The sequence below is a fragment of the Leopardus geoffroyi genome, chromosome D1 (genome assembly GCF_018350155.1).
Source record: "Leopardus geoffroyi isolate Oge1 chromosome D1, O.geoffroyi_Oge1_pat1.0, whole genome shotgun sequence".
NCBI classification, from domain to species: domain Eukaryota; kingdom Metazoa; phylum Chordata; class Mammalia; order Carnivora; family Felidae; genus Leopardus; species Leopardus geoffroyi.
The window spans coordinates 110,975,828-111,000,932 of record NC_059329.1 but is presented as its reverse complement, the minus strand read 5'-3'; the positions used below and the strand labels follow the sequence as shown (position 1 = coordinate 111,000,932).

Sequence of the window (25,105 nt, the reverse complement as noted above, 5' to 3'; positions counted from 1 at the left end):
GCATTCCAGGCCCTGGGGGCTGGCCAAGGGTTCGATCTCCAGTCCCAAAGGGAGGCCCTTCTTCCAGACCGCTGTGCATCGATTCTTCTGAGTGTGTCCCCGGCACTAAAAATGGTAGTTCTCCTCTGACCTCCCTGTGACATTCCAAGTGAGGTTAGTCCCTTCCTGCCTGGCACCTGGGGAACAGCCTAACTTCCTCATGACTTGCCGACTGCTCAGTCTCCTTCAGCAGGCTGGGGAACCCCCACCCCCGGGGGGGGGGTGGGGAGCACGCCTTATCTCTCCGACGCCTCCTGTGACCCGGTGGGTACACGGCGGGCCTGGGGGCAGTGTTGACCGACTGCCCTTGCGGGGACCAGGCTGGGGCAGGTCCCCAGGGCCTGGGGGCCTGTGTGCTGGAAAGGACAAGATGGAAACGGGGGAGGGCACAGGAGCTGGGAGGTTCCCACCCGACCCTGGCAGCCCCATCCACTGGGGGTCCACACGGAATACACAGCCAGGAGGGATCCCCCTCTGTCCCTGCACCATCTCCGTGGACGGCAGGCGGTAACTGGGGCCAGCACGCACAGAGGTCAGACAGGCCGAGGAATAGCCCGAGGCACAGGTACGTAATCTGTGGAGCCCAGGGCAAAACGAAACGCAGGGTCTCTTTCTTAAAACCCATTTAGAATTTCAGGATGGTAACAGTGGAGCTTGTAAGGAGGGCACAAGTCAGGCATCCTGCCTGCCCGCCTCCGCCCAGAGGCTCAGCCCGCCCCGTGGGGGCCTGACGGGGACCCGCGGGGCTCAGGAGGATCAGTGCACAACTCTGACAGCTGTCCCAGGGAGGGCGGGATTCGCCCCGTGGGGACGCTCAGCTCAAAAGCACACATGGCACAAAAGAATAGCAGTGACGTTTAAAAAAAATTAAGTTTATAAATATTTTCTCCACTGTACAAAGTTTTCCCCGGCCCGGCCCACCCCATCACTGTTCACATTTCTCGTGTTGTTGTTTTTTTTAAATCCCAACTATATTTATTTTTTTTAAATCATAAAATATATTTTTTTCTTTGTTCATATTTAAAACTATTTACAAGGGCGCAGAGAGAGGCCAGGGTGGCCCGGCGGGGGTCAGGACGAGTCCGTGCAGGGGGACGGAGGGGGAGGGAAGAGGTGAAAATAGCTCCTCTCGGTGGCGGGCGAAGGCGGGCAGCTGTCCTCCGCCGACAGGTACTGGCTGTGGGGCGTGGGCGGCGGCGGGTAGGGGTCTGAGTCCGAGTTCAAATCCAGGTAGTACTTGCTGGCCTTCCAGCGGTTGGCGCTGTAGTCGCTGTCACACACATCCGTGCTGCAGGGCGTCGTCGGGGGCGCCATGCCGCGGATGATGTAGGGCCTGAAGGGGACAGAGGGGAGTGGCACCTCGTCTCGGGGAGACCCCCGGGGCCCCTCAGCTGTGTGCTCCCTCTGAGCCACACTCCCCACGTCCAAAGTGGGCGTGTCTGCACCGACACACCTGGGAGCCACACTTGCCTTTTTTTTTTTTTAAATGTGTAGTTAATTTTGAGAGACAGAGACAGAGCATAAGCCGGGCAGGGACAGAGGGAGAGGGAGGCACAGAATCCGCAGCAGGCTCCGGGCTCCGAGCTGTCAGCCCAGGGCTCGAAGTGGGGACTCGAACCCACGGACCGCGAGATCAGGACCTGAGCCGAAGTCGGACGCTTAACCGACTGAGCCCCCCGGGCGCCCCTTGCTTGCCTTGATGGAGAACAAGGCTTGCAGAGCCTAGCTGGCCTGGGGGCCTTGGGCAGCTTACTTAACCTCTCTGGGCTTCAGTGTCTCATTGGGAAAATGGGGAGGATAAAACAGTACCCAGTTCAAAAGAGGCTGGTGAGGATTAAATGAGATTCTTCGTGGAAAGTGCCAGAAACAGTGCCTGATACCAGAAAGCGCTGGACGACTGTTCCCCATTTCATCATTACTACTGTGAGTGCCGGAGACCAGTAAGCCTGGAAGTCTAAAGCCATCTGACCCAGGCAGTGCCTCCAAGCGCCCCGTGACGGCGCCTCCCAGACGTCTCCTGCACCGGAAGGTTCTGTCAGGGCCTGAGCTGGGGGTGGGGGTCGCGGTGTGTTTAAGGGCCCCAGAGGGCTCACGGAGGGCAAGAAGGTGGAGCCAGCACCCTGGGGCTGGGGAGGGGCAGCGGGTGCCGAGAACAGGACCCCAGGGGCAGGAAGGGACCCCGAGAGACAGGGGGAGGGAAGAGGTGCCATAAAAATAGGACATAATGAGAAAGGCAGGACGTGGAGCGGGGACTGAGGGGCCTGGCCAGCGTGGATGTGACAGCCTGGGGACAGCCACCCACAAGGCTGCTGGGGACACACTGGGACGCTGAGGCACTGGGGGCGGGGGGGGGGAGCACTGCGGGCCCTTGACTAGGGCAGTGGCTCGCTCTTCTTCCGGCCCGGAGTCCCTGAAATGGCCACCAGAGGGCAGGCGCGACACGCTCTGAGGCTCCCCCGCTCCAGGCAGCTCTAGGGAGCAGGGAGGTGCGGGCCACTCTCCAGCTTCTGCCTCCCCCTTGGGGCGAGCGGCCCCATGCACCTGTGTGGTAGGCCTGTGGGCTAAGGCCACCGGGTTGGAGGTCACCCCAAGCTCGGACCTGGCCCCTGGACACAGGCCAGCACACCCAGATGCCTCTTCTCAGCACCCTCAAGGGCCCCCTCCCAACCCAGGGGGGTGGGGTGTGCCACCCCAACACGGACCCCCCGGGGGGCTGAGAGGATCATCCCAATCAAGGGCCCTCCGCGGCAGGTGCCACCCCTGCACTCATGAGACTTGGGGCCCTTACGGGACGGAGGCGGCAGCGGTGGGCATCACTGCCAGAGTCCCGCAGCTGGATTCAAACACAGTCAAACCTTGGCCCCTGTGTACGGGCCTCCCTAGGCAGTGGAACCTGGCTATGCCACAGTGGGAATCCCCTGGTGGCGCCATTCAAGGCCACGCCTGCCCGGGCACGTCCCCACTTAAAAAAAACAACCCAGAGCTACGTCTACCTTCTAGAGCCTGCTCAGAACATGGGGTTTGGTTCCTGGACTCAGCAGGTAGGCCCGGCCTGCCCCACGGGGAGGCAAGCCAGGTATGGTCCGAGCGGCTGGGAGAGCCCACCAGCCCCCCAAACCTCTCTTCCCAGGTTTCCTGACCCGGGAAACGGGGACCGGGGGTCCTGCTCTATCACAGGCTTGTCTGGAGGCCCAGACGGCCACGGGTATGGAGGGCGGTGGCAGGAACTTCGTACCTGTAGGGTCTCGCAGCGGTGGGAATGTTGGAAGCGTAGAACATGTCCACGTTGTACAAGGAGGGGTCCGTGGCGGGGGACGGCGGCGGGTTCAGGATCTGAGGAAAGCAAGCAAAGGTTACGCCAGCCTGACGGAAGCAGGCGCTCCCTATGGTGTGCCCACCCCGGCCCGAGCTGGCGGGCAGGGCTGGGAGGGGCCCGCTTGGCTCCACGGGCCCCTCACGGTCTGTACGGTTCCGAGTCGGCGTTCGTGAGACTTAGGGAGTGGACAGGAAGCCACAGCTGTCCCCCCTGAAGGTTGTCACGGTGAGAGGCAACCCCGCCTGTGGCCCAAATACCACCCCGCAGACCAGCCGTGACCCCAGGCCCACACCTGAAGGGCTGGAGCCCGCCAGGTCCCTGAAGGCAGCAGAAAGGGCCTTTGTGGCCAGGCAGATGTGTGTGGGTCCTGTTCCATCACCCCCCAGCTGCAGCGTGCCCCCGCCCCCCACCGGTGAGGGACTTCAGCTCTCTGGGCCTCCACTTCCCCATCTCTAAAGTGGGCCCCTTGGTGACACGTGGTGAGTAACCTACGCTCCTTTTTCTGCGGAGGGTCCTCTTCAGCCCAAATAGCCAGCCTTGGGGAGCCTTCAGGATCTGACCCCAAAGTTGGGAGGGCACGATACTGAGGGGGGTGTCATTCAGAGGGGGGAGCAGAGACCAGGCAGGGAAACCTAGCGGAGAGGGCCTCCCAGAGGTGCCCCCACACCCCAGCTCTTGGGGTCCCGTTTCCTCTTCTGCCCACGTATGGGACTAGAGCTGGTTCCCCCCAGCGCACTGCTGACGGGCTGGTCTTCCCACGTTCCACGGGCGCAGCCCCTCAGCGACTTGGGCTCGGGAGAGCGCCTCCTTCTGGTCGGGTCAACGCGGCATGCGGTGTCTCTACGCACCACACGACTCTGGCACAGGATGGGCAGGAGGCGTGTGGGAAATCTCTGGACCTTCCTCTCAATTTTGCTGCGAAGCTAAAATTGCTCGTACGAAAAAAGTCTTTGGGGCCTCTGGGTGGCTCAGTCAGTTGAGCGTCTGACTTCGGCTCAGGTCATGATCTCACGGTTCATGAGTTCGAGCCCCACGTCGGGCTCTGCTGGCAGCTCGGAGCCTGGAGCCTGGTTCGGATTCTGTCTGTCTGTCTGTCTGTCTCTCTCTCTGTCCCTCCCCTGCTCATGCTCTGTCTCTCTCTCCCACAAATAGAAACAAACATTTAAAAAATTAAAAAAAAAAAAAAGAAAAAAAAGGAAGTCTTTAAAACAAAAAAGCACATTTGTAAAACTGGTAAAATCTGAATAGGGCCAAAGAATATGACACCAATGGCCCAGTACTTCCGTTGTGCTGTTACCATAGACTGAACGTTTGTGTCCCCAAAAGTCCTATGTCGAGTCCTGACCCCCGAGTGATGATACTGGGAGGCGAGGCCGTCGGGAGCTGATCTGGTCCTGAGCGGGGAGCCCACGTGAGCCCGGCCGCCGACCTCGTGCGGCAACCTCACCCCTTCCGCCACGTAGGGAGGAGACGGCCGTCGGTGATCCAGAACTGGGCCCCCGCTAGACGCCACAGACCCCAAATCTGCCAGCGTCTGGATCTCAAGACTTCCCGGCCTCCAAAACTGTAACAAGCAGGTGCTAAAGCCACCCAGCAGACGTTATCTCTGTCAGAGCAGCACAGAAGGACTAAGAGGACGTTAGTTACGCGAGGTGTTACCTTTGGGGGAATCTGGGTGAAGGACAGAGGAGGTCTCTGTCTGTTCTTACAACCGCAAGTGAATTTACAATGATCTCCGAAAGCCAAACTATCACCCTCTCGGCTGGGAAAATAAAGTCCATACTCTTGGACACTTGCCTGTGTACAGATTACCCCGAGGACACATAAGAAACTCACCACGGATGTGCCTCTGGGGGGCAGGGGTTCACGCTCAGCGTGAGGGGGTGACCGTCTTTTCGCTGTACGTTCTATGGTACCTTTTGAATTTTGTACCATGAGCATACATTACTGATGTGAAACAATATAGTTAATTTATTGTTTTGTTTTTTGAGAGAGAAGGCAAGCGGGGGAGGGGGCGGCAGGGACAGGGGATCCAGAGCGGGGTCAGCACTGACAGCAGCGAGTCGGACGTGGGGCTTGAACTCACGAACTGCAAAATCATGACCTGAGCCGAAGTCGGACACTCAACCGACTGAGCCACCCAGGTGTCCCTTGTAGTTATTTTACAAATAGCTGGCTTCGTGCAGGGTCTGTGTTTGGCGTGATGAAATGTTCTAAAATCCACGGTGGTGATGCTCGCACGTGTCCGTGAATTTGCTAACCACCGCCGAATTCTACCCTGTAAGCGGGTGATTGGTGTGGTATGTAAGTTACATCTCAACAAAGTTCTTAAAACGATAGCTGGGGGGTGCCTGGGTGGCTCAGTCGGTTAAGCGTCCGACTTTGGCTCAGGTCATGATCTCACGGTCCGTGAGTTCAAGCCCCGCGTCGGGCTCTGTGCTGACAGCTCAGAGCCTTGAGCCTGGAACCTGCTTCGGATTCTGTGTCTCCCTCTCTCTCTGACCCTCCCCCGTTCGTGCTCTATCTCTGTCTCAAAAATAAATAAACATTAAAAAAAAATTAAAAATTAAAAAAATTAAAAAAAAAATAAAACGATAGCTGGGGGCACCTGGGTGGCGCAGTCGATTGAGCCTCTGACTTTGGCTCAGGTCATGATCTCACGGTTTGTGAGTTCAAGCCCCACACTGGGCTGTCTGCTCTCAGCACAGAGCCCACTTTGGGTCCTCTGTCCCCTTCTCTCTCTGCTTCTCCCCTGCTCATTCTCTCTCTCCCCCTCTCTCAAAATAAATAAGTTAATTAATTTAAAAAAATAGCTGGCTGGGGGCACCTGGGTGGCTCAATCTGCTAAGCATCCGACACTTGATTTCAACTCGGGTCATGATGTCAGGGTTCATGGGATCGAGCCCTGCCTCAGTGAGGAGCCTGCTTGGGATTCTTTCTCCCCTCTCTCTCTGCCTCTCCCCTGCTCATGCTCTCTTTCTCTCTCTCCCTGAATAAACTTAAAAAAAAAAAAAAAAAAAAGCTGGTTGTAATAGTGTCATCTCTTGCTAATAAGACCCCCTCCCCTCAGCTCCCAGCAGAGCCAGAGGACCGAGAAGCCAGGGGACTGAGCCTCCCGGTATCTGCATGGGGGACCCAGGGGGCTGTCCTGGAGTGAGCTCGGCCTTTCACGATCGCCGGTATTTCCAGCTGGTCATGTGGCACACGTGAATGTCAGGGGGACAGTAGCGGCAGAGAGGACCAGGCGGACGGTGGGGAGTATTCTAAACTCCAGGCTCTCGGCTCTTGGCTTCTGCTGCCCCTAGACGCAGCCCCGGCCTGCAGCCTCCTGGAGACGCGGTTCCCAGCAGGTGAGGCCGCGACAGCGACCCTTGCTGCCCCCTTCCTCCCAGACGCCTGCCAGTGTCAGATGTGCTAAGGAGGGGACGGCCCGGACAGGAGAGACACAAGAAGGGCAGCAACACCCAGCCCTGGCGGGTGGGGCTTCCTGGAGACCCCCAGAGAGAGCACAAGAGGCAGAGGTCACCTTAGAGGAGCATCTGCTGCAGGAAGTTGGGTTTTTAAGGATCAAAAAGCACAGAACCACATAACGTCAGCCCCGATGCTTGTGTACACAGATTCACACTCGCGCATCAAGCTCGCCCCGTTCCCTGGGGCTGTGCCCTTGGGAATGTCCTCCCCAGCCTCGGGAGAGGCCCCCTGGCAGGAACCTGTAGGCAGCTCGGGCGCTGGGGGCTTCTGTGTGTCACCCTCTGTGTGACCACTTCTCTCTAGCGTGTGGCTTGCCTCGGACTAGGCCCTCACCCACTCCGACTCTGGAAGCTCAGCCACAAGAGTCACCTGTGAGTGCCAGCCCTTTGGAAAACAACCCAGCTGTTTTCTGGGACCCAGCAAGGGCCTGGGAGGGAACATCGGGTGCTCTCGGCAGGGACAGCAAGGAGAAAGTCACACAGGCACACTGGGAGCACCCCGTCCAGACAGGCCCTACAAGAGACACAGTCACGGACAGGGTGGGCCTGCGAGGGTCAAAGACAATCTCCGGGACACTGAAATGCCCGGCGGCAACCTGGGAGGTGGGGTTATGGGGGAGACTCCGCCCTTGATATTGTTATGGGGTTTCCAGATGAGCCACCATGAACAAGGAGCACCCTTTCTAAACAGGAAAAAAAAAAAAGTCACAAGGGAAAAACGACAAGATGTGCAGAGGGAGGAAAGTGAACGCTGTCACCATTCTCTGTGACGGCGGGACAGCTGATAATTCCAGAAATGCTGAGGTCACAGGAAGGGGTCCCCCTGGACGGCCACCGATGGTGGGAACCCCCCCGGATGGCCGGGCCTCCTCCCGCGCCCACTCACCGGCGGGTACAGCGTGGCCTTGGTGCTGGATGAGCTGCTGGACGAGGCCCCGGTGACGTGGTTCCGGTCGTAGAGGGGCACCCCGCCCCGGCCGCCCATCAGACTCACAGAGCTCATCACGGACTTGCCGCAGGAGATGCCTGCCGCGGGGGGAGGGACGAGGTGGCTCAGGGGCCACACACCCCCCCCCCCCTCGCCAAAGCACACCCTCCTCGGCTCCCGCGGCCCCCAGGCCCAGGTTCAGGCCCCTCTGCCCACCGCCAGGGTGCGTCTTCCCCGCTCACCCCAGCCGTGCCCAGGGCCCTTGCGCACGTCGGCTCCTCACCTGTGAAGGGGCCGTGCTGTGAGCCTCCGGGGGCTATGAAATGCAGGGGTACGTGGGGGGTCCCGCTGACGTACTCGTGCGGGAAGGGCCCGTTGGCCCCCGTGTAGCGCTGACACACCACGCGCTGGCAGACGAAGTAGACCCCGCCCATGACAAAGAGCGAGAGGATGATGCCTACGACCGGCCCGATGGCACTGCCGTGGGCCGGGGTGTCGTCGGAGGGCGGCTTGGTGATCTCTGCCAGAGGACGGGTGGGAAGAGATGGTCGACGTTAACCGAGAAGGACAGGCCCTCCCGCGGGGGGTGGATGCCGTGTGCCCTGGAGGGGCCGCTGCGGTCCAGGCACAGCACCCGCTGGGGGAGGGTGGGAGGAAGGGAGAAGCTGGGTGCTGGGGCGCCATGCCGCCCCACCCCTCCTGGCCTGCCCGGATCACCCTCCCCCCTCCGCCCCACCCCTGGCGGAGCTCTCCACGCTGCCCGACAAGCCCTCAAGAGCCGTCTCAGGCTCATCCCCCAGGGTCCAAGGGCTCACTGGAGGCCCGGTGATGCCCCCAAGTCAGGTGGGCCAGGAGGCCGCTGGAGCCGGTCACCGGGAGCTGACAAGGGCCACGGGGGTGGGGGCAGGCAGGCAGGGCCCGGGGGCTCCGAGCCGCGCCAGTGGGGGACTTGGCCCACGCGCAGGGGCAGAGCTGGGCTGATGGAGACCCCAGGGGCCGGAGGCCTTCACCAGCAGGGCTCGCTGAGCCCCACGCGCCTGCTGACACAGAGGTCCCAAGTGAGGGCAGTGTGAGGGGCAGGGGCCAAGCCCAGGCTCGGGGCCCAAGGGTCTTTCTGGGCATCCTGACGGAGCGACGAAGGCCGGGGGCAGGGGGGTGCTCCTCAGGCTGCCCCCCCGCCCTGGGGAGGGAGCACGGAGACTCTAAAGTCAACTTCGGCGAAAAGAACGTTCACTTTCCCATCAGGCCCAAGGATTCCGTCCACCGCGTCCCCTCTTGCCAGCCAGAACCCAAAGCAGAGGAGGAAAACCACCGGCTTGGGTGACCGGACCAGACTCTGGATAAATGTCGCCCCTGACACCAGAGGCGCCATCATGCCAGAGGCTGAACAGAGACACGGTCAGACTGGCGCCTGCCAGCAAAGGGGTGGGGGCGTGACCCCCGGTGGCACCCACGGCCGCCCTCCGGCCCCAGGTCACTCACTTTCTTGAGACGCTAACTGAGGTGCCTCACCTCGCTTCACACGAAGGGACAACGTGCTCAGGGAGCCCTCCTCCTTCCCTGCTCTCAACACCCCTCTCCCGTAGTCAGCTCTCAGCCCAGATATCTCTACAGTGAATGCAGAGCCCACGTCCTCAGACGTGTGCACACATTCCCACTTCCTGAGACTCCAGCTCCCTCCCCGTCGGAATCAAAGACAGCCCTTCAAGAGCCACCACCTCCAGGAAGCCTCCCTGACTGCCCTGGCCTCACATCCCATGGCCGCCGTACCCCTGACTGTACAGGCCACGTCACTCACGGGGCACAAAGTACCATGCACCTCCTCGCCAGAGAGCAGGCTGGCAGGGAGAGGGCCACCCCGACCCCCATCCTCTCATGGGGATGCCTGACAGAGGCTGCCGAGTGAGGTCCTGGCGGGCAGAAGCGTGCCCTCTCAGGCACAGTCAGCCCCAACCACAGGGGCCTGTCTCCGTCACAACCGGAAACACCCCCATGGGCTCACGCGCCCCCCTCCCCCTCCCAGCTCAGCCCCACAGCTGCCCCTACCTCCAGGCAGGCTTCCCTGCCGGCCTCCCCCAAGGCGTAGTGCTCCCAACCTCCCAGCCTCCTCTGTCCGTGTACCAGGCCCTCAGCATGTCTTCTCCCTCTAGACCCCACACTCGTGGGGAGAACCCCAGCCCAGGGTGAACCCTCCACGGGAAGCTGGCTCACCGCACATGAGCTCATCCGAGCCGTCGATGCAGTCAGGGAAAGAATCACATTGCTGCTTGATGAGGACGCACTGGCCACTGGCGCACCGGAACTGGTTGGGCAGGCAGACGGCTGCAGGGGGAGGGCTTGCGCTCAGAGAGGCTGCAGGGCGTGACGCCGCCAGGAGGGCGAAGTGAACAGCCGCCAACCAGCGCTTCCCGCCCCGCCCCCGAGACCCAACAGAAAGATCTGGGTTCCAAACGCAGAACGGACAAACGGGACTCTTTCTAGGATGGGTTCAGGGAATGGCCACAGCAAATCCGGTCTCCACCCTCCCCTCGATGACCCCTATTCCAAGGTCTAGGCACGGCTGGCAGGGAAGGGACCTCAGTGACTCCCAGGAAGTACTTATCAGGCTCCTACCACGGCTCAGGCCCATGCAGAGCCAGGACTAACACAGCCCCTGCCCCGAGGCTCTCCTGAGTTATGGGGAGGTGACAGCCAACTAGAGGAATGACCTAGAATGGGTGGGAGCAGGGGCAGGTGATATCTCAGCAGAGCTCCCAGGGTGGAGGATTAGGAAGGGGGAGCAGGGCTCAACCAGGAAGGAAAAGGCAGCTCACGGCCTTTTAGACTAAGAGGAGGAAGGCTGGGTATGGCCCGTTTCCCTCGTGTTCCAGAATGCCAACCCAGAAGGAGCTACCGTTGCAGAGGAGGGCACTGCCCAGGGGACTCAGCCATGGCCCACCCCCAGTGCTTGCTATCCAAGCTCTCCAGCCACCCTGCCCCGCCCCAAGCGCCCCTCCCTGGGAGCCGGAGGTGAGAGGACCCTGTCCTCGCAGTGGGTGGGACAATTTGTTGGTAACAAAGGAGAGGAAGCTTCTGAAACAGAAGGTGCAGCCCAGAGCCCGAACTAGGGCGTGCTGTGGGTGCTGCACGTTGCTCCCAGAGAAACATTACAGGGGGAGAGGCGGGGGGACGGTTCCCAGCCAGGGCTCCTGCCATCCTCTGAGACGGCCACCTAAACACTCGTGCTAGGGCAAGGCTGTATGGCTGGGCTCAGCAAACGTCTCTGCAAAGGGCCAGGCAGCAGGTATTCAGGCCTTGAGGGCCACGGGTCTCTATCGTTTTAGTGCAAGTAAACAAGCGAGCCTGGCTGTGTTCTCACGCAACTTTACGAAACCTGGTGGCGGTCTGGATCTGACTCTCAGGCCGCGGTTTGCCAACCCCTGGCCTCCCACCTCCATCAAATTCTCGGAGGGTCCATAAGCTGCAAAGACTTAACATCTGCGGCTGTACAGGACCAGCTGAGGAGATGAGCCCCCACCCCCGGGCCTTCACGTTCCATAAACGGCTGCTCATCACGAACGGGGACAGTAGACGGTGATCCACCAGTTGTGGGTTATCCCACAACAGCAGCCGGTGGCTACGGGGGAGGCAGAGCAGCCCATCAACAGCTCGGTGGCAGTCGTGGGGCTGTGGGGCTGACGCTCTGTGGCACGAAACCACTGAGCGGGTCGTTTATAAAAGGGAAATTCAGAGAACGCCCAGAAACAGAGGTTAAGGTTAAACAGAGGTTAAGACCTCACTGCTAAGGTCTGAAGGAAGATCCTGCTGGTCAGAGTGGACCGAGATGACTGAAGCACATCTTTTCGTCACGTTCGGCTCACCGGGTTGCTAGAAACCACTCAGGAACAAGCATTATCCCACAGGCTGCTCTGTGGAGGGCAGCGCTGCCTTTGGGGACGGGGATTTATCCAGCCGACTACTGCATTTGCCTGGGGTTTTTGTGAAACTCTTGAGCCAGGGGCGGAAGGCAAGTAGACTCTCCCGGCCTGCCTTCGAGCCAAACTACTTGGCAGGACAGGGTGGGTGGCAAAGTTTTCCTCCGTAGGCCTACGAATAACATTTTCCTCTCCCAACCTGAGGACTTAGCGATTTCGCTGCGGACAAACGTTCTACCCTACTCGTGCGTGGCCAGCCTGGGTTCACGCTCCGGGAGGACGACAGGGCAAGTGGCTTGCAGGGGGTGGGAGAATCTCAGGAAGGGGGCAGCCAGGATGAGGCCGGGGAGGGCGGGGGTGGGGCAGGGCCTGCGAGGGGTCGTGGTCCAAGCCAGGGTCGGGCAAAGGCGGGGGCGGGGCCAGCGGGCAGGGGCGAGCCAGGGGGCGTGCCCATCCCAGGGCTGCCGGGGGCGGGGCCAGCGGGCGAGGGCGGGGCCGCTCTCACCGTCGCAGTCCGCCTCATCCGAGCGGTCCTGGCAGTCGGCCTCGCCGTCGCAGCGCAGGCGCAGGTCGACGCACTGGCCCCGCGCGCAGGGGAACTGGGCCGCCGAGCACACCGGGCAGCCCTCCTCGTCGCTCTGGTCGTCACACTCGGGGAAGCCGTCGCAGCGCCAGGCCCCAGGTATGCAGTCGATCTCCCCAGTGGCACACGCGAACTGGTCTGGCGAGCACGTGGGAGGCTCTGCGGAGAACAGGAACACCATCACGCCCCGCCCCGCCGGGCCATGCGCCGCGGTTCAATCACGGTGCGGCACCCGCGCGGTCTCCACTGCAATGTGACCTGCCGCTGTGAATCTTCCTTGTTGCCTTTTTTTTTTTTTTACCGTAGAGGGGACGGGGGGTGTTCGGGAACCTGGGCTTGAAGCAGCAGGTACTACACCAAATTGAGCAGAAAACGCTCTGGGCTGGAAACTCGACCCCGACCGCTGAGAGGCTGGGGCACGACCCCTTCGTGTGAGTCTCCATCCCCTCACATGCAACTCAGGGACTGGGCCAGGTCTCTGAGGATGCCCACGGTACCCCCAACTGGAGCCCTGCCTTTACCTGCCTGGGGTCCCAGGCCGGGCTGCCAGTCTGCTGCACCGTGTGCACGTCCGCCTGGCCACACCTGAGTGTCCATTGTGCGCGCACACGCACACGCACGTACACACGCACACCCCTTAGGAGATGAAGGGTCAGAGAGCAGGTGCTCAGGACCAGCACCTGTTACAGGTCTGGGGCAGCTGCTGCAGTGGGACTGGGACTTCGTGGGACCCACGGACACGGCGGGGGCCGGTGGAGGACCTGCAGGGCACCTTGCTGAGGAGTGAGCTAAGGAGAGGCAGGAAGGCGAGAATACCACGGTGAGGGGGTGCAAGGAGGAGTAGGAAGGCTCCCAACGGAGGGAGTCACCTGAAGATGGGGAGCTGGGTGGGTGGAGAGGAGACCTGGGGCCACCTCCTACCAGCTGACCACGGTGAGTCGTTCCACTCCTCAGATCCAACTTCCTCAGCACAGGCCAAGTGCAGGCCAGGACATGGTTGGGGCGCAGGGTGGGACAGGAGGGAGGTGGACAGGTCTGGGGTTGAACCTAGCCCCCCTCGGCAACCGTACAACCAGACAAACCCCCCCAGCTCCCCCGATCTCCATTTCCTCGTCTCTGAAACAGAAGCAGCGACGCTAGACCCACGCCCCTCACGGGACAGCAAGGTGAGTGTAGATGTGTGTGGCCGTGCCGACTCGGGAAGGGCTCAAACAGCTTTCATGATGGCGTGCTGAGAATGCTGTCTGGCTCCTGCCACTTCACGAGGCACGAGGGTCCACGTCACCCCTGAGAGCCCCTCGGAGCTCTTATCCTTCTGTGCTGTCCCCAGAGAAGTAGCCAGGCATCAAGTCTGAAGGGCCAACGGCAGGGGAGGGGCAGAGGGGCACGTCATTCAGGAGCCCCAGGGCTGTGGTCCAAGGGAGAGCAGAGCACTCTGTGCAGCCCCTTCTTTTCCAGGGCAGCCTGGACATCTGTGGGAGTGGCAGAGCCACTCAGGCCACAAAGCCACTTGAGCCCTGGGGCTGGAACTTGGGAGAAAAGCCATAAAGACGCTCAGGAGAGTCAAAGCGGCCCCCAGCAGGGACAGCCACAAAATGTTCCCCTCTGCTCTCAGCAAAGCTCTCTGGGGTTCACAGTGTGAGAAAGGACCAGCGAAAGCTCCTGTGGCCCTACCCCTTGAGCTCCTTGGCAATGGACAGTCTCTCCAGGGGCAAGGCCAGCTGAGGACAGGCATCTGTGTTGCACTGGTGGGCATGTGCTGACTGTCTTCTGTGTAAGACACAGTGTGGGTGCCGTAAGGGGTGAGGATAAGCAGAAAAGGGGCAGGATAAAGACCAGCCCCCAGGAGCTCACAGAAGAGAAGGGGAGATGAGAAGATCCATTGTGACCTGGGGGACACTGAGGGCAGCAGAGAGGAAGCCCCAGGATTTGGGCTTCATCACAAGTGACAATAACGGTCGTCCCTTTTTGTTACTACTGCCCAGTGTCCCACAAGTAATAGCAGCTGGCATTCCCGTGTGCCACGTTGGGGACCATGCAAAGTGCTCGTTACTTAATGTCACAACTCCAAGGTAGGCACTCTCGACTGCTCTATTTTGCAGAAGAGAAAGTGGAGGCTCAGAGAGGCGAGTGACCAGCTCGGGATTGCTGGGAAGTGGTAGGGCTGGGATCTGAACCAGGTCTGTCTGACCTTAAAGCTTATATTCTTGACCACTCCCCACTCAGCTTTAGGGAAAGAAGAGAATCAAGCATGGAAGGAGAAAGAAAAGACAAAACTACAAAAAGAAAACAGATAAGCCTGCTACTGGAGTTGCAGACTTCAGCACCCCTGCCTGACAGCTCACAGGCAGTCGGGGGGAATACAGACGGCTTGAACAACACCATCCGTCAACTGGATCTAACTGATGTCTACAGAACACTTCCCCCAATAGGAGCAGATGACACATTCTTCTCAAGCTGACGTGGAACACTCACCAAGAAAGATCACATGCTGGGTCATAATATTAAAAGGATAGAAATCATAAAAAGTATGTTCTCTGACCACAGCGGAATTAAATAGAAATCAGTAACAGACCAATAGCTGGGAAATCCCCAAATATTTTGAAATTAAACAACACACTTCTAAATAACTCAGGGAACAAAGAAATTGTCTTAGGAGAAATTTTAAAACATGTGAACAAATTGAAGAAGATATAATTTATCAAAATTTGTAGGATGCAGCAAAAGCAGTACTTAGAGGGAAATTCGTAGCCCCGAATGCATACCCTGGAACAGAAAGGCAGATGAAGGGAGAGTTGGCCCTGGAGAATGGATGCCACACTGAGTGTGACTTTAAAAGGATGCTGGGCAAATCAAGTCCCTGTCCGGTGTCCCAAGAGAAAGTGCTGAGGTCACACCTACCACCACAGGTCAGCAGGTTCTGCAGGAGCACGAGGTGGACTGGGCATGAGCACCGTGGTGTCCCGTCACCCTTGGCAATGCAGATGTGGGAGCAGCCACCGTTGTCCCGGGCACACGGGTGGGCCGCTGTGGACACAAAAAGAGAGAGGGGGTCAGGCTCGGCCTCTCACCTCAGGACTGTAGCCCCAAGGGTGCTGGAAACTAGGGCCAGGCAAGAACTCACAAGAATGGTCACTCCTATAGGCCAGGCCCCTGCAGTTAATCCCACTTAATTCCCGGGGCAGCCGACAGAGTCTACTTCCATTAACGTGCATTTTACAGACAGGAAAACGAGAGGCTGAAAGCACTCACAGAACTGGCCCAACATCACACCCTAGCCCGTCTACACTAGCTCCCACTGCGCCCACAACCATCACTCTACACTGCCTGTCTCTCATGGTGTAGTGCACCACCCCCCACAAACATATGTCCACGTCCTAATGCCTGGAACCTGTGAATGTGACTTTATTTGGAAAAGGGGTCTTCACAAATGTAATCAAATTAAGGCTCTGGAGATGAGGTCATCCTAGATTTTCGGGGTGGGCCCTAAATGCAACAACAGATGTCCTTATAAGAGCCTCAGAAGAGGTGAACACAGACACAGGGGAGAAGTCTGTGCAGGGACTGTCTCTCTCTCTCTCACTGTCTCTCTCTCTCTCTCTCTCTCTCTCTCCCGCCCCACTGGAGCCATGTGGGCCCAAGGAGCACCTGCAATCACCACAACGTGAAGGACACACAGAGCCGCCCCAGCCCACAGCCCCCAGAGCGGGCCACAGGCCTGCTGACACCTTGACCTCGGACGTCTGGCTTCCAGGCTGTAGGAGAACACACTTCTGTTACGTTAAGTCACCCAGTTTGTGAAGACTTGTCATGGCCATCACAGGAAGCGAATACACATGGGGATAAATAGCAGGACGGCACATCCCCGGGGAACTTGCGGTTTTCGATTCAATTAACCGAATTAACCAACACCTGAACAGGAAGACGCCGAAGAGGGTGGCTGCCCTCCCCCGGGCGAGAGGAAAGGAGAAAAAGCACTCCCCCCCCCCCCCCCCGCCCCACGGAAAAATCAGTGTCCTGCCTCAACCTCGGGGGTTAAGAGTTTAAAGTGACAGAAGTCACAGTTTAGAGCAGGGGTCAGCAAACTTTCTCTAAACAAGAAAGTAAAGGGTTTGGGCTCGATGGGCCAGACCATCTGTCACAAGCCTGCCAGCTGTCACACAAGGGTGGCCATGGGTGATGCACAAACCAATGGGCGTGGCTGTGTGCCAATAAAACTTTATTATAAGATCAGGTGATGTCCAGATGGGGCCCAGGGGCTGTGGAGCGCCACGCCTGGTTTAGAGTTTAGCTGTAGAATTTCGTGGGTAAGCAGGTTGGGCGCTCCACGTCCCAGGTCAATATGGGAGTGCTCACTCAAGGATCTCCCACCCTCACCCAAAACAAGGAGCCTCTCCCTAGACATCACACGTTGGCACTCATGGGGACATCCCAGTTTCCAGCTTCATCCCTGTTTGTTAAACATTTCCTGGCTCTCCCAGCCCCTTAGGTCCAAGGACCTGCTGCTTGGCCTGCCTGGCTTTCTGCCAACACCGGCAGGTCTGGGCATTCGTGGGCTCAATGTTCACCATGCTGAATGGTTCTGAAGGCTGTGACACCCAGTAATCAGTGGCTTCCCTGAGAATGGTGTAAGGGGCCAGGGAAACTCAGGCATTCTCACCCCTATCCATTGGGTGCCTCGGCTATCCGGAAGCCGTTGGCCCAGTGACTTCACTTAGGCAGGACCTGGCCAAGAACCCACAAGGACAGAAACCAGCCACCCGGCAGTCAACACAGAAGTGACCAATTCGCTCCATCGGAGGTCACGCCCCCAAGCTCAGAGCAGGCAGCCTCACGACCTCACTCAGAGCCACATGTTTGGACTCCACACATAACTCTGATGAACTTGATCTGCCCAACCCACCGGGGGTAAGCTTCAGAAAAGCCAGTGAAGAAACAGGGGCTCTGGGGGCGCCTGGGTGGCGCAGTCGGTTAAGCGTCCGACTTCAGCCAGGTCACGATCTCGCGGTCCGGGAGTTCGAGCCCCGCGTCGGGCTCTGGGCTGATGGCTCGGAGCCTGGAGCCTGTTTCCGATTCTGTGTCTCCCTCTCTCTCTGCCCCTCCCCCGTTCATGCTCTGTCTCTCTCTCTGTCCCAAAAATAAATAAAACGTTGAAAGAAACAGGGGCTCTGCCCTCAGATCCAAGCCCTGCCGTGTTGATCAGCCCGTTGACGGGGGAAGTTAATACCCTTTCTAAGCCCCACCCTCCTCAGATGTAATGCAGAATTAGGGCAAAACAACACAGGCAACATAGTGATGCACTGAGCACAGGGCCTGGGGGCTAAACGGTCAGAGCAGCTTTGCAGAGCAGGGAGGCCGAGAGAAGCTTATCCACGCAAAGTGCCACACCTGACCCTGGGTGGGGGCCGAGGAAGTAGCAGGAGTTACTCAGAGCAGAGGAAGGCGAGCAGAGACAAGGACTCCAGGGACGGGACACGTGGCCAGCGGGAGCGTGAGGGGCCCAGCGCCCCCATCCCGGGCCTTGAAAACAGGGAGCTCGAAGATGGCCAGACCAGGGGCATCGCAGGACAGGGACAGCGACGGCCCTGCTCACCGCTCTGTCCACGCAAGCAGCTGGCAGCTGGGTTGTATTTAGTGAAAGCAGAGTGAGAAAGACAGACAGACAGACACATTTTCCTGTGTCCACCTATAGTCATACACAGAGCGGGTGGAGAAACCAGAGGTCCCAAGTGTAGGGGTCCTGATCTCCCAGCCCTTGGGCACAGCCCAGACTGTCGGAGGAAGAATCCTAAAATGCCTCCAGTCTCCCAGCCTAATCCCCAACACGGCGGATGGGGTTCCGCTGGAGTTAATGAAAGGGGACGCTAATTTGAAAGTGGGTGACTCTCACGGGACCCTGGAAAAGCCGAGCAGATTGTCCGGCAGACGAGGAAGTCAGGTTCGGATCTGTTGCTGAGATGGAGAGGCATACTGAGGACCCGAGAGTGGCCTCGAGGACCCGAGAGTGGCCCCTGCCAACAGCCAGTCAGCCCGCAGCCTTTACACTGGCCAGCCTCCTACTTTCTCCGAGGGGCCGGTTCAGGGCTCTGCACAGGTGCCCCCACTCCGGTCGGTCGGGGACCTGCCCACGACACTGCCCGCCCTCCACGTACAGAACTCCTCCAGGCTGATATCCTCCACGGCGTGGATGCCGGTCAGGTGGGCCACCCGGCCCTGGACTCGAGTCCGCTTGTCCCCGGTGGTCTTCTCCACACGCTCGATCATCTGCTGCTGGCGGTCAATCCAGTACAGGTGCTGGCCCAGCACGGTCAGGCCCACGGGCTGCACGATGCTGGCATCCTCCAGGGTCAGGCGGTTGGCCCCTGCAAGTGGGACAAGTGCCCCCCGAGTGGCCGCTGACCCCGAGCGCTCAGCCCATGCTCAGCTCGGAACACAGGGCCGCAGGGAGCCGGGGTGGGGGGGGGGGGGTGGATTCTGTGCTCTGGCCGGGGCCAGGAGCTGGAGCGGATTCCCTGGAAGCTGGCCGACCTGGCACCTGGGCCGACCCCTCCCTGCGAGCACAGTGCCGCCCCGTCCCCTCCCCCGCCCCGCGTACGGAAGAAAAGCCCCTCTAAGCAGGTCTCCAGCCCAGAGGCATCCGGGTCTAAGGCGGCCCAGGGCAGAGCGGCCACAGGGGTGGGTGCTGGAGGCAGAGGGGTCCCGGCCCACACTGTGGGACCCTGGCAGGTCACCCACCCTCTCTGAGATGCCTCTTCTGCCCCGCCACACGGGGATCATTCAGGACCCACGCCCTGGAACTCTCAGATGATAACAGCACGCGGTAGACATAAAGCCCCAGCATGACGCCCACCTGACGAACATGGCGGCTGCCCCCACTGTTCCCAGTGACAAGGAAGGCCGGGTGTCCCCGGGAAGGTCAGACGTGTGGGCTGCCGAGGGACCCAATCCCTGGGGAGGCCCCAGGGCACCTACCTGACAGGTCGCAGCTTTCGATACGCTTCAGGTCCGCGTCCACCCAGAAGAGCTTGCCCAGCCTGTTGTCCACCACGAGGGCCACGGGGCGGATGAGGCCCGTGGTGAAGAGGACCTCACGCTCGGTGCCGTCCAAGGCCGCTCGCTCAATCTTGGCGGCTCGGTCCTGCATGTTGGTGAAGTACAGGTACCTGGGGGAGGGGAGCAGGTGAAGGGTGTTGAGTTCCCCCCCCATCCCTCACCGGGAACGAGCTCGCCAGGCGCCAGATAGACCAGCCCCTGACCCCGCGGCCATCCAGCCGGGCTTTGGAAAGTCACCAGGCACCAGGCCCCGGCCTCTGAGGGCTCGCCCCCCAGGCCCTATGGGGTTCAATGTCCCCCCAAGAATTCCCATCCACCCAGAACCTCAGAAGGGGACCCATAATTGGAAGCTGAATCTTTGTAATGCAGTTACGGTGAGGCCATCTGGTCAAAGAACACCCAGAGACCCCAGAAGCTGGAAGAGAGACAAGAAAGGATCCCCGCAGAGCCTCTGAAGGGGGCACAGCCCTGCCACCACTTGACGTTAGATTTCTGGCCTTTGGAATCGTGAAAGAACACACATCTGCTCTTTTCACCTCCCCCGGCTTGTGGTCATTTGTGGCGGCAGCCTTGGGGACCAGCGCCCACCCCAGCGGCTGCAGCAAAGGAGCCCCTGCCTCCGTGGAGGCCAGCCTCAAGGGAGACTCATCAGCTTGCGGAAGAGCCACTAGGCTTGTGCTCCCTGAGCACTTGTGTGCCGCGGGGGCTGACATCACCATCGTCCTTCTCGGAAGAAGACACCGCACCCCCGAGGTCACTTCACCTGCCTGGGGTCACGGGGGCAGAAGCGATGGGGTCAGGATTCCAACTTGGGTCTGCCCGGCCCAGGACGCGGGGTCGCGCTGGCCGTCGCCCAGCCCGAGCTCCACCAAACGGGGCCCCCAAAAATCTGACTCCCGCCTGGCGCGGCGGCCGTGCAGGAACCTTCCTGCGCTCAGCCTTGTTTCTGAGCTTTACGGCACGTGGCTCTAAGGCTCCCCCTCGCCCTGGTTATTATTCCCTTTGGGACCCTCCACGTCTGTCTACCTCCTCGTGGAAGGAAGAAGCTCCCGGGAGTCGAGGCTGTGCCCAGGAGGGTAGTGAGCTCCTGGTGGTGAGACGTATTCAAATAGCCAGCCCCCAGCTGGGATGCTATGGAAGGGATTTTTGCTCAGGGTTCAAATTTGATGGGGATGGTGCAAAACCTACGGATTAAAACTTCTATCCTTCCCGGGTCTCCCTGCCCCGGGGTGCAGCACCCCACACCGCGGTGCCCGCCCACCCCACCGCCTCGCACCCTCGCTCGGCGTTGACGACGATGGCCCGTGGCTTGTCGCGGTCCCCACGGAGCACCACACCCATGGCGTCTCCATTCAGCCGGTGGACGTTGATGGTGTTGGTGGCCTCACACGTCCAGAACAGCGTCCGGCTGTAGATGTCGATGCTGAGGTCATGGGGCTGCCTGTCCGGGTTTTGGCTCTGGCTTGGAGAGGTCAAAACGAAGGGCTGCATGTAACACAGGAAGAGATGGGCGTTGGCTACGGGCGTCACGGGAGGGCAGAGGCCTCGGTGCCCGAGTTCAGACTGAAAGTCGATCTCCGACCCTGCGTCTCGACCTTTCCTGTCGGATCAGCACTCCCCCACGTGCCCGCTTGAGAGGGAACCTGATCACGGAGAGGTCCTAGAAGGGCCCTCGCCCCTCGGCTCGGATCTCCAGCCCACCCCTCTGCAAACTCCCGGTGGACTGCCTGCTGCCACGCCCTCCGGGTCCCGTTCCTGCCCCGGAAGGGCCGCCTGGTGGCTCGACAGTCAGCCCAGGGTCACAGCCTCCTTCTCGAGAGACATCTTCTCTTTTCTCGCTCGTCGTCTTGGGCTCATGCTTTGGGAGTAAGACCTTCAAGTCTTGTTATTTGTTCAACTCAGGGTGACAGGACCACAGGTGTATAGAACACAGTTCCACCTCTCACGGCCCCTTCCCTGAAGGAGAGGCCGGGGGTGCGGGCCCGGGTGGGGGTGCGTGATGACACGCCGTGCCTGTCCCGAGCAAGGGGCCAGCTGCCCCTCCCAGCAGTGGTTCTGTCTACACTCTCCGGGTCTCTGCCCTGCCGGAGAACTCTGCCTCTGTGCCACCTGCTATATCTCAGGGGGTTCCATGAAATGCCGCGGAGGAAGGGAGAGCCCGAGGTCACCCTCATCTGCCTTACAGACCAGAAGCCTCACTCCCTGGTGGAACCCGTAAGACCGTGTTCAGGTTCTCAGGAGATCTGAGCTGGTGCAAGGCAGGCTCCCCCGGACTGCTACCAATGGTTTGGATGAAAAGTCCCTTCCTCTGAGGGCATCCTTAAGATGATGCTGTCACAAGAGCTCATTGCAAACTTCCTTTATCTCTTTGGCAGTCACTGAAAAGAAGTCCCCTGGTGGCAAGAAGGGGCTTGCAGCCAAAAAGAAGCCCCTTCACCAGGCCCAGCCTCTTGAATCCAGCTGGAAGGGTACACCTCCCCCCCCCCCCCCCGACACACACACACACACACACACACACACACACACACACACACACACAGTCCCACTGGGCGGCTAGCAGTGTGTGACTCACATCTGAACACAGAGCCCTTCTTTAAAGGGTCGTGTGCCTCTGCCGGTGATAACGCCCACCTTCCCAAGAGCTGGGCGCTCTGGGAACCGAGCGTCTGCTCCAACTGGGCACATCCCTTTCTCCCGAAGCACAGACTCTGGGACGCCAGCCATCAGAACAGGCAGCTGAGAAATGCACGGGGCGTGAGGTGACACGCTGCCCACACCTGTCCTCAGGCAGACGGATGACTGTCCAGTTATAAAACCGGAACTCCACGAATGCAAGATTTCTTAATAGAATCCTATTCAAGGCCGCAGTCAACACCCCACCTCCTCCCCAAGGACAGAGTAGCACCTAGCCACGTGGGGGCATCCACAGGGGTGCTGTCACAACAGCCCAAAGACCCAGCGTCCATCAGTGGAAGGACAGAGAAGCAAACTGCGGTCCACCCACGCAATGGAGCGTTTTCAGCCTTAAGAGGAAGAAAATTCTGGGGCGCCTGGGCGGCGCAGTCGGTTAAGCGTCCGACTTCAGCCAGGTCACGATCTCGCGGTCCGTGAGTTCGAGCCCCGCGTCGGGCTCTGGGCTGATGGCTCAGAGCCTGGAGCCTGTTTCCGATTCTGTGTCTCCCTCTCTCTCTGCCCCTCCCCCGTTCATGCTCTGTCTCTCTCTGTCCCAAAATTAAATAAACGTTGGAAAAAAAAAAAAATTAAAAAAAAAAAAAAAGAGGAAGAAAATTCTAACACTTGCTCTGATACAGAGGAAGCCTGAGGACATTATGCTAAGTGAAAGAAGCCAGTCACACACACAAAAAAATAAATAAACACTGCATGATTCCACTTATACGAAGTACTTAGAATATAGTCAGATTCGTAGAGAGGGAAAGGAGAAGGGAGGCGGCCTTACGGTGGGGGAGGGGGAGGGGGAGTCAGTGTTTCATGGGGACAGGCTTCCAGTTTGGGGAGATGACCGAGATCTGGAGATGGTCGGGGGTGACGGCCACAGGACAATGTGTGCGCTTCGTGCTGCTGAGCTGTGTCCTTGGAAATAATTAAGATGATAACTTTTGTGTATATTTACTACCCTGAAAAAGTTTACCAGGAAAACAACTTAGCCAAAGTAGATAACAACTTAAAACGTCGTCTTTGGGGCTCAGGGATGCCCCTCATAAAGGATCAAAGCCACTAGAGGGTAGAGTTTTGCAAGACGCACAGGGAGGGAAACAGATGTTTTCCAAATGAAGTAGGAACCCAGAAGGTGTTTCTTAAAAGGACTTTTCCTTCAAAGTCTTCCCTCGCATTTGCAGGACACCATGAAGGAACCCTCTTGATGAGACTTTCCGGCAATTTGCGCCTGGTACCTTTCTCAGCAGGAAAGCCACCCATCATCAATTAACACCTCCCATTCTCCAAAGGACTCAAAGGGACTGTCACCTGCATGGTGGAGGGAAGAAAGGAATATATGCCCACCATTTCACCAGCTCTGCTCCCGCAGAGATGATACACAGCTGCCAAGGCTCTGCTGGAGCTTTTTTTTTTTTTTTTTTTTTTTTTAAGTTTACTTATTTTATTTTGAGAGGTGGGAGAGGGACAGAGAGGGAGAGAGAGAATCCCAAGCAAGCTCCATGCTGTCAGTGTAGAGCACGATTCGGGGCTTGATCCCATGACCCTCAGCTCATGATCTGAGCTGCTATCGAAAGAGTCGGATGCTTAACCGACTGAGGCACCCAGGTGCCCCTCGGCTGGGGCTTTTTTTTTTTTTTTTTTTAATGTTTCATTTATTCTTAGAGAGACGGAGCACGAGCAGGGGAGGGGCAGAGAGAGAGGGAGACACAGAATCAGAAGCAGGCTCCAGGCTCTGAGCTGTCAGCCCAGAGCCCGACGCGGGGCTCGAACTCACGGACTGTGAGATCATGACCTGAGCCGAAGTCAGACACTCAACCGACTGAGCCACCCAGGCACCCCTAGGCTGGGGCTTTTATCACCAACCAAGGACACAGACCTCAGAGGACAGCCTGTTAACTTCACATCGTCGTTGGATGCAGTACTTTGCCAGAAGCGATGCTGAGCCCGTACACACAGCCCTAGCACCCAGTTTGGGGTAGAAAATGGCCAAGTGAACTTTACTGACACAAAAGTCACCCCAAAATCTCCACCGGCAGCATTTCTCTGCATCGCTGTTGTAACAGTGCCGAGATTTCACCGTGACAACCTACGTGCCTACCCCGACCGTGGCCACGGAGCAGGTTAACATTTGGTTCCGTGGCTTCTGTAAAAGGAGTCCTTGAAAACAGGCACGGTGAGCCAGGCGTGTCCGTGAGCGAATGCCACACGAACGGAATGCCGGCCACCGCCGCCTGCCACGTGGAGACTCTGAGTGGGCCCCGAGGCTGCAGTGACAACGTCCTTCGTGGGACAGGCCACAGACACCTAGCACGGAAGCCGTCCGTTGTGCTGGAATAAGCATTCTGAAAAGACGAATCTGTCGGGATCAGTGAGTGATACGCCGGGGACGGCTGGAGCGCGACAGAGATTTCACACTTGCCAACGCACAGGTCGTCCGTGAGAAACGCTCGGGGAACGCGGAGAAGGGCAGGGATACACGAGCACACACACACCACCCCCCCCACTCCCTCCATCTCCCGTGGGCGGCGTCACGCCCGTGAGCGCGGGGCTCGTGACTTCCCGCCCGCCGTCCTGTCGGTTCATGCGCACCCACGAGCTGCAGCCCTGCGCCCCCGTGTCCTCAGCAACTTCAGGTCTCTTCAAGGTAAAGCGCCGCAGTCACTTAGGAGTTCCGTCTTGAACCACTGAACGTATGCAGAAAGGTGCACCTGTATTTACGACGTCCCTATCTTTTCTTCACGTGTCACCGGCGAGAGTTCAGAGTGCGGTGCGCCTTGCCCCCTTCCCCCATCGCCCTGTGGTCTGCCTGTGTGATTCTGCGTCGTGCAGTGAGTTTTAGGAACGTAGATGCTGCGTGAAAGCAAACAGACCGTACGATTCCTACGAACTAAAAATAAATCCAGAATAACCAATACCAACTAGGCTTGTGCGAAACCACTGTGGGAAGAAAAAGAAAATCCCGTTTCTGCATATAATCTAAGGGTTTCCCACTGCTCAGGATTATACCCTGCGATGACATAACTAGAACCCAAGCCGTTGTTGACGCAAGCCGTGCTCTGTTGGCAAAGCAAAGCGGGGGAGGGGAGGGGGGTGGGACTGCCATGGTGGGTTCCTCGCGGAAGTGAC

At 59.0% G+C, this 25,105-nt stretch overlaps 1 protein-coding gene and 1 long non-coding RNA gene across 3 annotated transcripts in view; one reads left to right on the top strand and one right to left on the bottom strand.

The window, feature by feature from the left end:
• Positions 1-890: 890 nt before the first annotated feature.
• LRP5 (LDL receptor related protein 5) overlaps positions 891-25,105 on the bottom strand; it is a 105,731-nt gene continuing 81,516 nt past the window's right edge. The window contains 10 exon segments of the mRNA XM_045486152.1: positions 891-1,372; positions 3,275-3,372; positions 7,712-7,851; positions 8,037-8,273; positions 9,965-10,075; positions 12,173-12,409; positions 15,152-15,277; positions 18,403-18,612; positions 19,223-19,413; positions 20,580-20,788. Coding sequence (XP_045342108.1) covers positions 1,111-1,372; positions 3,275-3,372; positions 7,712-7,851; positions 8,037-8,273; positions 9,965-10,075; positions 12,173-12,409; positions 15,152-15,277; positions 18,403-18,612; positions 19,223-19,413; positions 20,580-20,788 — 1,821 coding nt within the window. The 3' untranslated portion in view covers positions 891-1,110.
• Positions 12,682-14,590, top strand: LOC123602035. Of its 2 annotated transcripts, XR_006714321.1 has the most exons (4): positions 12,682-13,070; positions 13,341-13,416; positions 14,236-14,322; positions 14,477-14,590. It is a non-coding gene; the product is annotated as an uncharacterized LOC123602035 (long non-coding RNA). The 2 variants fall into 2 exon arrangements; XR_006714322.1 differs by lacking the exon at positions 14,236-14,322 and having other exon boundaries at positions 14,477-14,587.